Source organism: Amblyraja radiata, chromosome 4 (genome assembly GCF_010909765.2).
Source record: "Amblyraja radiata isolate CabotCenter1 chromosome 4, sAmbRad1.1.pri, whole genome shotgun sequence".
NCBI lineage: Eukaryota > Metazoa > Chordata > Chondrichthyes > Rajiformes > Rajidae > Amblyraja > Amblyraja radiata.
In genome coordinates, this window is record NC_045959.1 from 40,188,768 (window position 1) to 40,204,174 (window position 15,407).

Genomic DNA, 15,407 nt, shown 5'->3' on the forward strand with positions numbered 1-15,407 from the left:
AGTAAATCTCCTCTGTACTCTCTCTATTTTGTTGACATCCTTCCTATAATTGGGCGACAAAAATTGTACACCATACTCCAGATTTGGTCTCACCAATGCCTTGTACAAGTTTAACATTACATCCCAGCTTCTATACTCAATGCTCTGATTTATAAAGGCTAGCATACCAAAAGCTTTCTTTACCACCCTATCTATATGAGATTCCACCTTCAAGGAACTATGCACGGTTATTCCCAGATCCCTCTGTTCAACTGTATTCTTCAATTCCCTACCATTTATCATGTACGTCCTATTTTGATTTGTCCTGCCAAGGTGTAACACCTCACATTTATCAGCATTAAACTCCATCTGCCATCTTTCAGCCCATTTTTCCAAATGGCCTAAATCACTCTGTAGACTTTGGAAATCCTCTTCATTACCCACAACACCCCCTATCTTGGTATCATCTGCATATTTACTAATCCAATTTACCACCCCTTCATCCAGATCATTGATGTACATGACAAACAACAAAGGACCCAACACAGATCCCTGAGGCACCCCACTAGTCACCTGCCTCCAACCCGACAAACAGCCATCCACCATTACCCTCTGGCTTCTCCCATTCAGCCACTGCTGAATCCATCTTGCTATTCCTGCATTTATACCCAACAGTTTAACCTTCTTAACCAACCTTCCATGAGGAACCTTGTCAAAGGCCTTACTAAAGTCCATATAGACAACATCCACTGCTTTACCCTCGTCAATTTCCCTAGTAACCTCTTCAAAAAATTCAAGAAGATTAGTCAAACATGACCTTCCAGGCACAAATCCATGTTGACTGTTCCTAATCAGACCCTGTTTATCCAGATGCTTATATATATTATCTCTAAGTATCTTTTCCATTAATTTGCCCACCACTGACGTCAAACTAACAGGCCTATAATTGCTAGGTTAATCTTAGAACCCTTTTTAAACAATGGAACAACATGCGCAGTACGCCAATCCTCGGGGACTATTCCCGTTTCTAATGACATTTGAAATATTTCTGTCACAGCCCCGGCTATTTCTCAATATTGATTATTTGTTGTGTTGATGTGTTAATGGGCCTGCAAAGTTGTAGTAAGTAAGAATGTCATTGTTCTATTGCCCATACAGTTAAACACTCTCAATTAAACAGTCCCTGCCTTAACTACTTCTCTGGCAGCTTGTCCCATACCCCACCACACTCTGTGTGAAAAAGTTACCCCTCAAAGGTATCCCATCCTGGAGCAGTGAAAGATCAGTCCAAGAATTGTATTTTAAAATACATTATGTTTTGAAATATTTATCGGAGGAGCTTGCAGTCCATACATTGATATAAAGTTATTTTGCTTTTGAAACCAGAATAGTAGAATTTAATTGGAGCAGTATACTTGGCACACTATTAAAAACTCCATCACACGTCATAGAACAAAATGTAATATCTCCAGGGTATCTTGTGGCAAGAGGCAATGATACTAATTTCTCGAGATTAAGCTTGCACATTCTGTGGAGAGGCACTGAATCACAGATGGCAGCTTCTGTGATTTTATATTTTAACCAGGGAAATGTGTACTAAAGAAATTGCAACGGTTTCATTGTGTTGTGATGAAGAGCCGACAGTTTAACCATCATTTCAACTACAAAATCAAGGCTATTTAGCCAGCTTCCTTATTCTGTTATCTGTCAAGGACAGCTAGTCAGAATTAATAACGGAGACACGAAGATGATAACGATTTCTCAGAACATACCAGTGAATTTTGCCAATTATGTGGTGTACTGTCAATGGCATGGAAAATGTTTGCTTTTATATTCCTATGTCACTATTATTCACCAAATTGTGTTTGCATGCATTGGCAGAGGAAGGTTTACAGCCTTTGCTATATGTTTATGGTATAAAAATAATTTTACTGATACAATGTATCTTCTATTGAATACACTACACAGGTAAGTAGTTCTGCCACAATGCTATAGCTAGGAATCCTATTGTTATAGAAAATTGTGCTGCAAAAATAGTTGTATCAATGGGGAAAAAGAGTTAGGGACCAGAAATTTCATACTCGCAATGACAACGTTTCCCACCCCCCCCTGCGAGATCCTCAAGAATAAAGGTATTTTTTATAGCTTTAAGTTTATTTTTTTACTGCAAGTTAGAAATACTAATGACTGTATGTTAAATTGTTTACTAGAGTATAACTGCACAAGGATTAAAAGCAGCAATTGCTTGTCAATTTCACTGATCACGTGTGGAGAAACTGACAGACTGTGTTCTCAAGAGGCATGGTATCTAATTACTGCTCGGAGGTTGCATAGAAACATTTTTTCCCATAGACTTTTTTTGTAAGACGGGTTTTTTCCCTGCTTGTCAATTTTAAGTAGTTCTCTAGTTCCTGATCGAAATCATGTTATGCTCAATTCGGCCCACCCAAATCAAATACGTAATACTCCCTAAAGGGCCTGTCCCACTTTCACGACCTAATTAACGACCTTTTTTATTCGTGGACATCATGCTAGAAAAACGCCCCAACCTACTTGATGCCACAAGTACCTACGACTAGAATCACGACCAACCTAAGACCTCCTACGACCTCGTGACGACCATGCTGCGAGTATGAGTCAAGGGCAAACTTGGCAGAGGTGGTGAAAGTGGGACAGGCCCTTAATTCATCGATTGGATTATATAATTGCATTATTGCATAGTTTGTTGTTTGTTTGTTGTGTGTATGTATGTGTGCGTATGTATATATATTTTATATATGTGTGTATTTGTTAGTTTGTGTGTGTATAAACACACACTTTTTTCTTGTTTATCATATTGTTTACAGTGTACAATGTTTACATATTTTGTTGTGCTACTGTAAGTAAGAATTTCATTGTGCTATCTGGGACAAATGACAATAAAACACTCTTGACTCTTGATATCTAATTCACCAATGGAAACACATGTTAGAGCAGAACCACTTGTATCACTACTTTCCTGTGATTTAAAATAAACTAACCCGCATTGTATATTTTCTCTGGGTGCTTTGATGAGATTTTGCAGATTGCCAAAATTGTGATTCAACGTCAAGAGTAAACAATGTTGTGACTTGCTCCTGCAGCTCTATTGCAATGGCCGAGACTTGTCTTCTGTTGCAACATTGCATGATCAAAGCCACGTTGAGAACTACCAGAAGATGATGGAGCAGCAGTTGCCCCTAGTGCGAAAGATTGAAGCTATGAAGATATTGGAAACTAAAAAGATCAGCTGGATTCAGGATCACGACAAGGATCACATGCGCCCAATTGGTGCTATTTCAGATCAGAAAAGGAAAGTTGTTTCTTCCAACATTGATGTCCCTCGTGCAAGGTAGGAGAATTTTCCTTTAAAATAAACAACATATTAGATAATTGATATTTTCTCAGCCCTATAAACTATATTTTATAATTTAAAAACAAAATGCTGGATACACTCCATATCTGTGGACAGAGAGAGAAACAGGGTCAATGTAATACATCAATGGCCTCTCATATTCTTTAAGGTTAGATGGGGTGCATTTCCAAAATCAAGATCAGAATCAATATTTAAATATTGCAAATCTGCAATGGAATCTCACAACCACCCACATTTTTCCCTACTCACCCCATTCCGTCTTCTATAGGCACCACACTCTCTGTGACTCCCTGGACTGATCATCCTTTCCCACCCACCCTTCCCTGGACCTGAACACTTTCCCATGTAATGTAACCAGAGGAGATGTACTATTTGTTCCTACACCACCTCCTTCACCACCATTCCAGAACATCAACAGCTCTTCCAGGTGAGGGAAAGATTCTTGTCCACTTCCTCTAACTTTGTCCACTGCATTTGGTCTAGCCCCTCTGCATTGACGAGACGCTGTGACAAGTTTGCAGAGTAGCTGCATTTGCCATCCCGAGCTCGGCCTAATCTGCATTTCAATTCCCCATCCCATTTTCAAACTGATCCGTCTGTCCTTAGCCCTCTCCATGACCAGGGTGAAGCTCGTTGCAAACTAGATGAACAGCACCTCATATTCCACCTGGGTACTACAAAACCCAAAGTTATGAGCATTGAATTTTTGAATTTCAGGTAACCCTTACCCCTTGTATTCCCATCTGTCTAGCCTTCTAACCCACCTCTGGTCCTCGTATTTTAGTTCTCTTTCCCATCCAGTCCAATCCCCCGTCACCCTGGTTCCATCCACCTACATTTCAACCACTCAACTTTCTGCTTTCATCTCCCCTTCTTTTCTCATTTATCACCTTTAATTATCAGATTCCAGCACTTCCCCCCCTTCCCCCATGCACTTAGTTCCATCTGCCTTTTTTCCTTATCTCTCCCTGACTGCTTCCACCCATCACCTACTTCCCCTACACTTGCCCTCACTGCCTCCTCTTGCCTTTCATCCCATGCCCCTCCTCACTCCAGCTGACACGTAATGCCCCCCTATCTCAGCCCTCGTCCTCTCTTGCCTCTCCACTAATCAGTCTTGACCCAAAATGTCAACAATTCCTTCTCCCACCCTGAAGCTGCTTGACCCACTCCAGCAGTTTGTTTTTTAATTTAAATGTTAAAAAGTTACACTCACAGTAACAAAATACCCCAAGCATTAGAAATGTGTAGGAAGGAACTGCAGATGCCGGTTTAAACCAAAGATAGGCACAAACGTTCCTACATAAAATTTCCTATATAAAGAATATTCTTTTTACAGTCTTTGGTTTTTTTTTGAGCAAAAATATGTGACAACAGTGAACTTTTGTGGTAATCACCTGCAAATATGAAAAACTGAAGCTCAGACCAATGTCTCAGCTGCTTGTAAGAGGAATAGAATGGACATGCAGGAGCATTATAGGTGTATGAAACAAGACCAAAGCAGAAAACATATTAAATCAAGCAAAATATTCTCAATCACATGACACAAGCAAAAGGTTTTTGACTGACCCATATCAATTCAATCGAACGTTTGACACACCAATTAGAAAACTAGCAAATGCTGACTCAGTTGATTGAAAAAAAAGATAACTCAGTCACCAAAAAAAGCGGATGCCTCTGACCTATAACATTTAGCGATTGAACTGAAAGTGTAGCAGACAGCATTTTGTAAGTTTTACATATGTTCAACATATTGGGGTTCTTAGAATTTATGTGCATAGTATCCAAAGAGTCATACAATTGCTGAAAGTAAATATTTACTCTTTTAGTTCTAAATGAATATCCAATTTGCATAGTTTAATGTAGAAATTGAGGGTTTACTCCATTGTATTTTTGTACTCGCTAGTTGAAACAAAAAAATCTATCATCAGTAGAAAACAAGTTTCAGCTATTTTTGTTAAAAAATGAATATTTGTTTTAACTACATCAACATTACAGGGAACAATCTTTTTATTACTGCAATATTAACTCACCTTGTAAATGCCTTTACCCATTGTGGAGATGATAACACTGTTGCGTGGTATGGCAATTAGTTTTATAGTTTACCGTAATGCACGTAGGCAGAGAGTCAGAACAATTGTCCTGTTTTAATGTGTGCAAGCAACGCACATCAGAAGCCAAAAGTTGTGATTTAACAAAATGAGCATGGCAGCTTTGATAAGTCAGTACATCCATTGTGCTGTTGAAGTAGTTTAAATTAGTGTTTCGGTTATCCAATTTATAGAGAAAGCTTTCCTTTTCAAACATGGGTTTGTCTGTGGGTTAGCTATGAGTTGGTGTGTCTGTACTGCACCCCATTTGATCATTATGTAAAAAAGGACAAAAAGTGCTGGAGTCATCATCATCGATGGTCACTCGAAACGAGTATGAGTGTTCTCTCATGGAGGACGCCTGTGCGTGACTTTGTTTAACGTGGGGAGACTGGTGCACAGACAGCCACCACACGGTCCTTGACAGATCTGGGTCAAAATCCAGTGGCATGAAATCCAAGAAGACCGGTGACCCTTTTCTGCTGCAGCCTTCATCCACCTTCCCAACTGTTGTGACGCTCCACTAAAGTCAGCCATCATTCTCCACCTGTTCCACCGTTGAGGTCTTGGTTGAATTGTTCTTTGTCAGAGACCTCCCCCTCGACCTTACCGCCATGGGTGACACTACCAGGAGCATAGCTCCAGCCGGCAACACTCTCAGGATCTCATGACCACACAAGCTTCTCCACCATGACAAGGTGACAATCCACTGAGAAGAACTCAGTGGGTCAGGCAGTGGATCAGGCAGCATCTCTGCCCAACGGATAAGTGATGTTTTGATATGGAAATCCAGTGATCTCCCAGTCATTATTGCTTATTACGTCCTAACTGGTTAATAAGGTTGTGCTGTCCACCTCAGACTTTGAACACAATAAGCATTTTAAAGATTTGTCTTGCACTCCAAACCTCAGAGGCATGCCACCTGAGATGTTTACAGCAATTTAAAGTTGCCGTGTTCGGTACATGGCGTAAACCTTCGGTAACATCTCTCGAAGCTGTTTTAAACATTTAGATGCCTTAGTTGTGGTGCTACGTTGCTGTTCATTTTTGTGTACGTTGATGCTGCTTTTGTGTTTTGTTTTATATACTGGTAGCATAGGCCCTTGCATGCCCCAGCTAAGTACTATGCACCCGTATGGAGTAGAAGTAGACATACTAGCCTGGTAAACACGAGCCTGAACAGCACCTTGCGAACCATCACTGGGTGCCTTCAACCTACTCCAGTCGTGCAGCTCCCTAGACTTAAGGCATTCCGCCTGCAGAGAACCGGGCAAGCAGCAACTCTGGTACTATCTCGTCGTGCCAGAGACCCAGATCACCTCCTCCATCAGTCTATCAGCAGAGAGCAGAGGCCACCCCATTGAAGTACTGTCACCCTTTGCTTCACATGGAAAACAACTCCTAGCATCCATCCAGCCAACTGATGGCACACAAAAGCACACTGGATAGCCACCAAGTGGTCACAGGAGTGAAAGGCAACCCCATCTCCATTACACAGCTACATCTCTTCACCAGATTTAAAAGCTGTCCAGGGTCTGACCTCCCCAGAGGAGCATGGGTGAAGCTCAACAGACTTTGTACTGGAGTTGGGCGTTTCAATGTAGAGATGGGGGCTCCGCCAGAGCTCAGCCTGTGAATGCGGAGCAGAACAACAGACAGCCAACCATGTCATCTCTGGGTGCCCGCTCTACCACCCACCAAATGGAGCTCAGGGCCTGGCAGACATTGAAGCAGAGATAACAACCTGGCTGCTCAACATCCGACTTGAGATCTAACTATTCCTTTGGTTTATGTTTCATTCGCAAGAAGAAGTTAGGCCCCTGTTATACATTGGACCAACTGTGGTTACACGGGAAGGCGGGCAGTCGGATTGCTGCCTACTGTGTGATCATGTTTGAGGAAGCAATGCTGGTAATGCGGAAGAGGTCAGACAGCATCTTTGCAGAGAAAAATAGAGTTAGCTTTTTAGGTCAGTCACCCTTTACTTGAAAAGTATATTTGTTCTTCAAATGCCATTACATCAGCTCTTTCAATGGGATTATTGTAGCTCTAATATATCACAAGACTAGGGCTAAATGAGTGTGCATTGAAAAAGGAAATGATAAATTACACTAGACTATTCTGTTTTCTTTATATTTTCTGAGCGTGTATAATCCTAAACTACTTTTGGATGCTATATAATTTTGACTATAATTGTGTTTCTCAGAAAGTAGAATTAGCAATGTAATTATTTTTTGAAGAAACTGCAATTTTTACAAGTTTTATGGAAAAATCTCTGATTGTGCATTGTTTAATAGAATTTACCAAACATATACATTGATAGCGAGACTGTGAAAGACCAAACGAGATGAAAATCGACCAAGCAGGTTGGTGCCTACAGTGGCTAACTCCTGAAATAGATATCTCTACCGAGAGACAGTAATTGGACTGTTATTAAGTTCCATAAGTCTGGTATTGGTGTTGGATCATTATTGTCACATGTGCTGAGAAACAGTGAAAATCTTTTACATGCTATCCAGGTAAATCATCCATAAAGAAATACAATAAAGAACATGCTGTTACAGCTGCAGTGAAGTATGTTGTTTGCATCAGTGAAGAAATATTATCCACAGCTTTTTCCATTCCATTTCAGTTCATGGAAGCCGCGTGCTTAGCTGCTTATTCCATCCTTAAATCTCCTTGCTTTTCTTACTCGTCTCAGTTAAGGTGATACTCCTTAGTCACGTTTTATTTCTCCATCTTAATATCTGCTGGTGTGATTCAGTTTTAAATTTTGATAATGTTCCCACGTCTTCTGGGGTGTTTTGTTACATTAAAAATGCTCCTTAAACGCAAGTTGTTATTGTGGTTATTTAATGTATGCATGTACAGGAGCCTCAGGCCTCGTACCAGTAGGATGAGGAACAGCTTCTACAATTATACCATCACATTGCTGAACTCGGAGTCCCGCCGATAGATTTCTCCGGTCCCTCCGTCCCCATTGTTTAATTATTCTGTATTTTTGATTATTCTGTATCTTCTTTTTTTTTAAATTTCTATATGCACTACTACTACGGACTGACGCAAAACTACATTTCGTTGTACCCATACTCAGTATTTGTGCAATGACATTAAAGTTGAATTGAATTGAATTGAATTGAATTTTCTTTAGCCACTAGTGGCAGAGCTTTGTGGCCAGTTCCTATATTAAAAGCAGGGGCAGAAATGGTCATCTGGTTCAACTACAATGATATGCCACTGTGTTAAACTTCTGCTTTTAAGCAGGATTTAATCTTTTTTAATGGAGGTAATTTTTAATGACATTGTTGGATTTTCTGAGCATGCTGGATATTCTGGAACATTTTGATGGATGTTTGTGCTGCAGGTTGGAACTTTTCTTTTTAACCAACATCTGCAACAAGTATAAATCAGATTCATTGTGAAGCTTGCTCAGTTTCACCACAACAAAGCATCTCAGCTCAATCAACAGATGTGACGGGAAAACAAATGTGTGTTTTTCTTTGTCTATCCAGCAATTTCTGCAGGGCGTCTGAATGTACTGTAGTTGCCAATTCAGCATCCAGCTGTAGAAAACAGAAACAAAAAAATTCTGCCGATTCAGGAAATCTGAAATAGAAGCAGAAAATCTTGAAAGTATTTAGCAGGTGCGTGGAAGGAAAAACCAAGTCTTTGAACCACAACATTAACTTTGGTTCTTTCTTCATAGATGCTGCCTTACTTTCTGAGTACAGGTGATTTTGCCGCAAGTGATAATTGAATCCCAAAGAAACCTTGCATTATAGTACATTGTGCTATAAAACAATGATGTCAATGGGGAAAGGCTGGTTCGGGGTTAAAGCAGGGGTCGGCAACCTATGGCTCCCGGGCCGAAAGTGGCCCGTAACCCGAAATCATCCGGCCTGCAGGCGGATTTTTTTCCCCGTAATCATCCGGCCCGCCGAGCGCCTGCCCCGAACGCTATCCCCGAGCGCGGCCGAGCGCTTCCCCGAATGCGGCCGAGCGCATCCTGCGCAAAGCCGCCAGCATGGCCACGCACCTTCTGTGAACATGTTTGAGAAAGAACTGTAGATGCTGGAAAAATCGAAGGTGGACAAAAATGCTGGAGAAACTCAGCGGGTGAGACATGCAAGGATTGCATGAGGCTACCTCACCTGCTGAGTCCTTGCACAAGTGTCAATAGAAGTAAAACTGAAGCAGGGTCCTGACCCGAAACATCGCCTATCTATGTACTCCAGAGATGCTGCCTGAGCTGCTGAGTTACTCCAGCACTTTGTGTTTCCCTCTTTTCAGTGTTACTTTCATCATTGTGTATTTTCAAAATATTTTCCTAAGATGGAATGACATCAATGTATGTGCCTATAATTGTGTGCCTCTGTTTAGAATCAATATGACGGAAGCATTGCTTTCCCTTTATGTTACCAAATCTCTGCTGTACTCCATCGCCAACCGGTTGTAATGAATCGCAGCAGTGGTGAAAGCAGAAATAAAAGACAGGACAGAACTGCAACAGTACGTTTGGCCATCGTGTGAACGACCTCTACTTTATCATGGATGAGGTGCACATAATGTCATCATTTTAAATTAAATGAAACCCCCATCACCTATCCTTAACGCCTTTAATTCAGCATTGCAAATTCTAACTAGTTCTTCTACATAGTATGACTTCATTGATCCCAACAGCAAGAAAGAGCTTGCATTTTTAAAGAAAAAAAACATGCTCCCGGGATGTTTCGGTGCATTTAATTGTTGAGGAATATGTAACGTCACTGGTGTTACATTGACAAAACTCAATATTATTTACAAGTTCTAGAAATAATGGAGTGGGGTTTCACCTTCAGCCTGAAACCTGGAGCATATAAACAAAGTGCTGGAGGAACTCGTGGGTCGAGCGGCATCTGTGGGAGGATAGGCTTATACATATGCTAATGTATAGTGATACTTGGTACAAGTGACAAATAAAGTACCATATCAAACCCTGGACCAGGAAAGATGCAGGGTCTCGACCCGAAATGCCAACAATTCCTTTCCCTGCACAGGTGCTGCTCGACCCACTGAGGTCTTCCAGCAGTTCGTTTATCAGCGTCAGCATGTTCCATAGATCTAAGTGCTGGATATGCTGTTAGGAATGTAGACAAGTCCCTATCGGTCACAGTGGTGCAGCGCTAGAGTTGCTGTCTGACAGCGAATGCAGTGTTGGAGACCCGGGTTCGATCCCGACTACAGGTGCTGTCCGTACGGAGTTTGTGCGTTCTCCCCGTGACCCTCGTGGGTTTTCTCCGAGATCTTCGGTTTCCTCCCACACTCCCAAAGTCATACAGGTTTGTAGGTTAATTGGCTTGGTGAATGTAAAAATTGTGCCTAGTGGGTGTAGGATAATGTTAATGTGCGAGGATCGCTGGTCGGCGCAGACCCGGTGGGCCAAAGGGTCTGTTTCCGCGCTGTATCTCTAAACTAAACTAAACTATCTCTTTCTGTTCTCATTATATTGGATGAATGGATGTTGGGGGGTGGTGGGGGTGGGGGTGGGAGGGGAGGGAGCTCTACAAATGTCTCACAATGGGAAATTCAGCATTTGGACCACTGACGATACACATTTACTCAATTTCCAGAGTAAACGACCTGCTTCTCATAAACACGTGCGCATATTGTTTTGTGAAACTGAACTGTCATTAAAAATTAAAAAGGTGTATCGTTGAGACAAGAATGAAACAAACTGAACTTAGGTGAGAGATTAGGTGGCTTTGGACCAGGTAGAACCTAAAATCTATTTTAGAAGATCTGATATCTGATCACAGTCTACATCCTGTTTTAACAGAAGTAGAATTTAGATGTGCAACCAGTCTGCAACCAGTCACTGAAAATCACTTCATTTTCAATTTCACCTAGGTTGCTTGGCTTTTTGTGGGATGTGGGAGATTGGACAGATGGAAGGAGGCAAGTGCCTTTCCGATGCCCTATTTCCTGCTGGATCCTGGGTTTCTCTCCAACAATCATTAGAACATCCAATGAGAGATGGCCCTCTCCCTCCATTCAATGCTAAATTTCCTCTCCAGTTTCTGCATTGCTGTCCACTTCTTCACTCCTCTTGTCCTCCCATCCCAGGTTTTGTTTCCAACTCTTCTGAGTGCCACCTTTGCCTCTGCCTTCCAAGAAACCTCCTGTTCCCTTTGGTCTGTTTCCATGCTGCATCAGACATGTCTCCAATCCTTCTGGTGACCTCCCTGATTGATTTGCTTCCCAGTTCAATTACCTTCCCACCCTCCTGTCTATTCCCTGGCTCCAACTGGTGCCAAAAGCCTTCTCATCTGAGCCGCTCGTCCAGCAGCAAGTGACTCATGGTCATTTGGGTGAGACCTGAAGTAAACTCATAGTTTATTGACGACAAAACTTTGTTCGTGCCGTCTCACCATCTCTCCCTCCTGCCCTCCAGTTAACATTGCCTGCATGATGTAATGGTGCAGAGACAAAGTAAGCAATGTGGACCTGTGGAATAGAAGAAGTCAGGAGCCCATTGACTTACAAATTCGAAGGAGAAAATGGAGTTGGATTGGACACACCCTCAGGAAACCTGCCACAAACATCACCCGGCAAGCCCTGAAATGGAACCTCCAAGGAAAAAAGAAAAGAGGTCGCCCCAGGAACAGCTGGAGAAGAGGTGTCCAGACAGAAATGTCTGAGAGTGGGCTCAACTGGGAAGATCTCGAAAAAACTGCCAACAACCGAGTGAGGTGGAGGGCATTTGTCAATGGCCTATGCTCCCTAGAGGAGCAAAGGGCTTAAGAAGAAGTAAGTAGATGATGTAACGTTTGATTTCAAAGTCCATTTGATGGTGGGACGAAGCGTTCAGGGACATGATGCCATCAAGCACCTGATGGTGCAACTGGAGCTGATTTCAACACTTACCAAAGTCAGTATTGCTGGTGAAATAGCGCAAGTCAAGGCAAATTATGTTAAAATGAGAGAGAGAAAAATTGAAGATTAAAGTGAGAAGCAGATTTATTTGTAGCAAGAAAGCAATAACTTGAACTGCCCATCGTCAATTGCATGGGTGCTCTTTAAAATCAGTCATGTAAAAAACCTGATGCAAGAAGAACTGTAACGGCAGGATTTAGCATGTCCTTGTGAAGGCGTTGATGCTAGTCCAAAACTCCTTTTTGAGACATCTTAATGGAAGCATTAGATAGTACATCAGTACACTAATTAGTACATCTGTTAAAACAAAGTAAGGGGCGATATTGTATGAGCATGTCACATTTTAATGCAAGATCTCTTTTTAGCGATTTGAGTACGGACTAATCCAGATTTTGTATTCTTAGAAAATTGATGAAGATATTTTCCCTGATTCAATCAGGATTTCTGAAAGTATTATCACAAGGCCATTTATATTCAAACTATACCCGGACATTTATATTTTATATTATAAATGCTGTTATCTTGGTGAAGCAGGATCCTACAATATAAAATTGATTAATTATCTCTGCGGAAAAGATTTAGTCTGTTCTGGAAATGAATAGGCCAGTTTATTACGTAACGAAGTGAACAATTTAAAACAATAGGGTTACAGGAGTCAAACAAAAATAAGTAAAAATAGAAAGTGCTGGAAACACTCAACAGGATGGGCATCTTCTTTGGAAAGAGAAATTAGTAGCATTTTCGATAGAAAACCTTTGTCAGAACCGAGTTTTTATTTCATATATGCTGCACAGGCTGGCTTTTGATTTTTATTAATTGTACATAAGTAGTTTGTCAGTGTCACTTCTGCAGTTATCAAATACGTGTGATAAAAGACAGACAATATCAAGTATTCCAATAACTGGTGAAGGTAAATTTATAAAACTTTTAAAATTCCCTTAGGCCTTGTGATGAACAAATTTAAGACACTTACAATAATAATGAAATGTTTAAGAAGGAACTGCAAATGAGGAAATATTATACAATAAAATTTACTCAAATGATATGTTCTTAAGGAACTTGTGTTAAGTTGCAAGAGAAGAGCTTGGAGTTGGGGCTTTCAGAAATACATGTCTCCACAAATAAATAACGAACAAAGAGCACACACAGGAGAACAGATGGCTTATCATAACATGGAAATGTTGATCTGAATAGGCATATCTTTATTTATTGCTTTGAAGCAATAATCATGCTGTCAGAAGTTGTATTTGGTTTAGGTTGGCATTTATAATGGAGGTTGTTAATGGGATCTTTCTCCATGACATGGGCACCATCCTTCTTCTTTCGTGACACATCTTCCGAGCTCGGCTGTGTCATGAAGGCGATTTATGGTAGTGAGTTGTATGAACCAAGGGTAGATACTAGTCTGTGAGATGGTTTGTGCTGTTTAAGTGTATTTATGTTGGGATAAGAGATATGGCATAGGTGATGGTTGTGTGACCTTTGCAAAAGGATTTCTTATGTTATAGAAGACTGAGAATGTAACTCTGTTTTGATCTAAGCCAAACGATTGGGGGTTGCATATAGTAATCTTCAAATTGCAGTGTGGAATGCTTTTGATAAGAAGTTGTAAAGAGGCCTTACATTATTTTCCTCCAGAGATAGAAGGGGGAGGTTGTAATACAAAATGAAATTAGACCAGAGCTTGGGAAGAAGCAATCAAGTGTGACAATTAATGGCCTTTATGTGTCTGTAGTTGGGAATTGTGTAATTAGAACTTTGTCTTTACCACTTTGTAAGAATGAGGCAAAACTCATATTTAATCTTTGTAATCCATAAGTAACTGTATTTTAACTATGTGGTTGTAAGGAAATTAATTATGAAGTGTATTGTGTTTAATTACGATTGTAAGTATTAGACTTTGTTTAAATCTGAAGTTTTAGAAATAACTTTCTTTTCCAAAAGTGAAAATATGTTTTGTGTGTATGTGTTGTGTGATTGCTGTATTATGTGTATATTCTGAGAAGTATTCTCTGAGAATTAGTTTTATATCTGTGGTTTTACTTTATTGAAATAAAATTATTTTGAGCAAAGAGGTTGAAGAAACCACAGAGGGGAAGAAGGTTGTAAAGGGGCCGGAAAAGGGGAAATCATGTGACTATACGTGTTGTCAATCAATGGAAAGGATTTTGTTGATTGGTTAATGCAAATAAGTTAAATGTATGGTTTAGCCATAATGATTGGTTAATAGTTTGCTACTCCTTTTGTACCATCCTTGTCTTTTACCTATATAATGTGTTACATTTATGCCAAAGTCAGTAGTTCTTTCGACCTGCTCCAGAGTTTCTAACTCTGTGTTGGAAGGTTTAAAGAATTATCTAGCGCTGTCAGAATAAAGAATTGATTTTAGCAGCAATGGTTTGACTCAAGTTTTCTTGAATTAGACTGGCAAAAGAACTAATTTTAACACAGATGCTGGAAAAATCGAAGGTGGACAAAAATGCTGGATAAACTCAGTGGGTGAGGCAGCATCTAGCATCTGAGGGGCGAAGGAATAGGTGTCGTTTCGGGTCGAGACGGGTCTGAAGAGGGGTCTCGACCCGAAATGTCACCTATTCCTTCGCTCCATAGATGCTGCCTCACCCGCTGAGTTTCTCCAGCATTTTTGTCTACCTATAATAATGAAATATGACGTTTGCATTTATCTAAATCTTAGCAATGAAATTCAAGTTCTGTTAGAACCTAGCACATGCATATATGCTTAACCATTTAGCATTTGCTAAAGGCATCAGATCTTGGTGCTCACCTATACTCATTTGGATTCAGAAAAGCATTCAGAAAACCAGCAAATGCTGTCAGTGATGTTCTGTTCCTCCACAGGGTGCACTGTGGTAGACTTTCCCAGGGCAATCAGTGCAGAATTCCCTGATCTTGTTAAAAACGCCAACATCATTTCTTCTGAACAACTTATGTGGTGTCGAAAAACTGAATACTTGAATGTGCTGCAATTCTCTTAGAATGATTATGTTAACATTCCTTGGACTAGGTGGTTT

At 40.6% G+C, this 15,407-nt stretch overlaps 1 protein-coding gene across 1 annotated transcript in view; it reads left to right on the plus strand.

Moving 5' to 3' along the window:
* Positions 1–15,407, plus strand: part of znf704 (zinc finger protein 704) — a 144,911-nt gene that overhangs the window by 16,990 nt on the left and 112,514 nt on the right. The window contains exon 2 of the mRNA XM_033019230.1: positions 3,102–3,349. Within this exon, the coding sequence (XP_032875121.1) occupies positions 3,102–3,349 (248 nt within the window). The remainder of the gene's footprint in view (positions 1–3,101; positions 3,350–15,407) is intronic.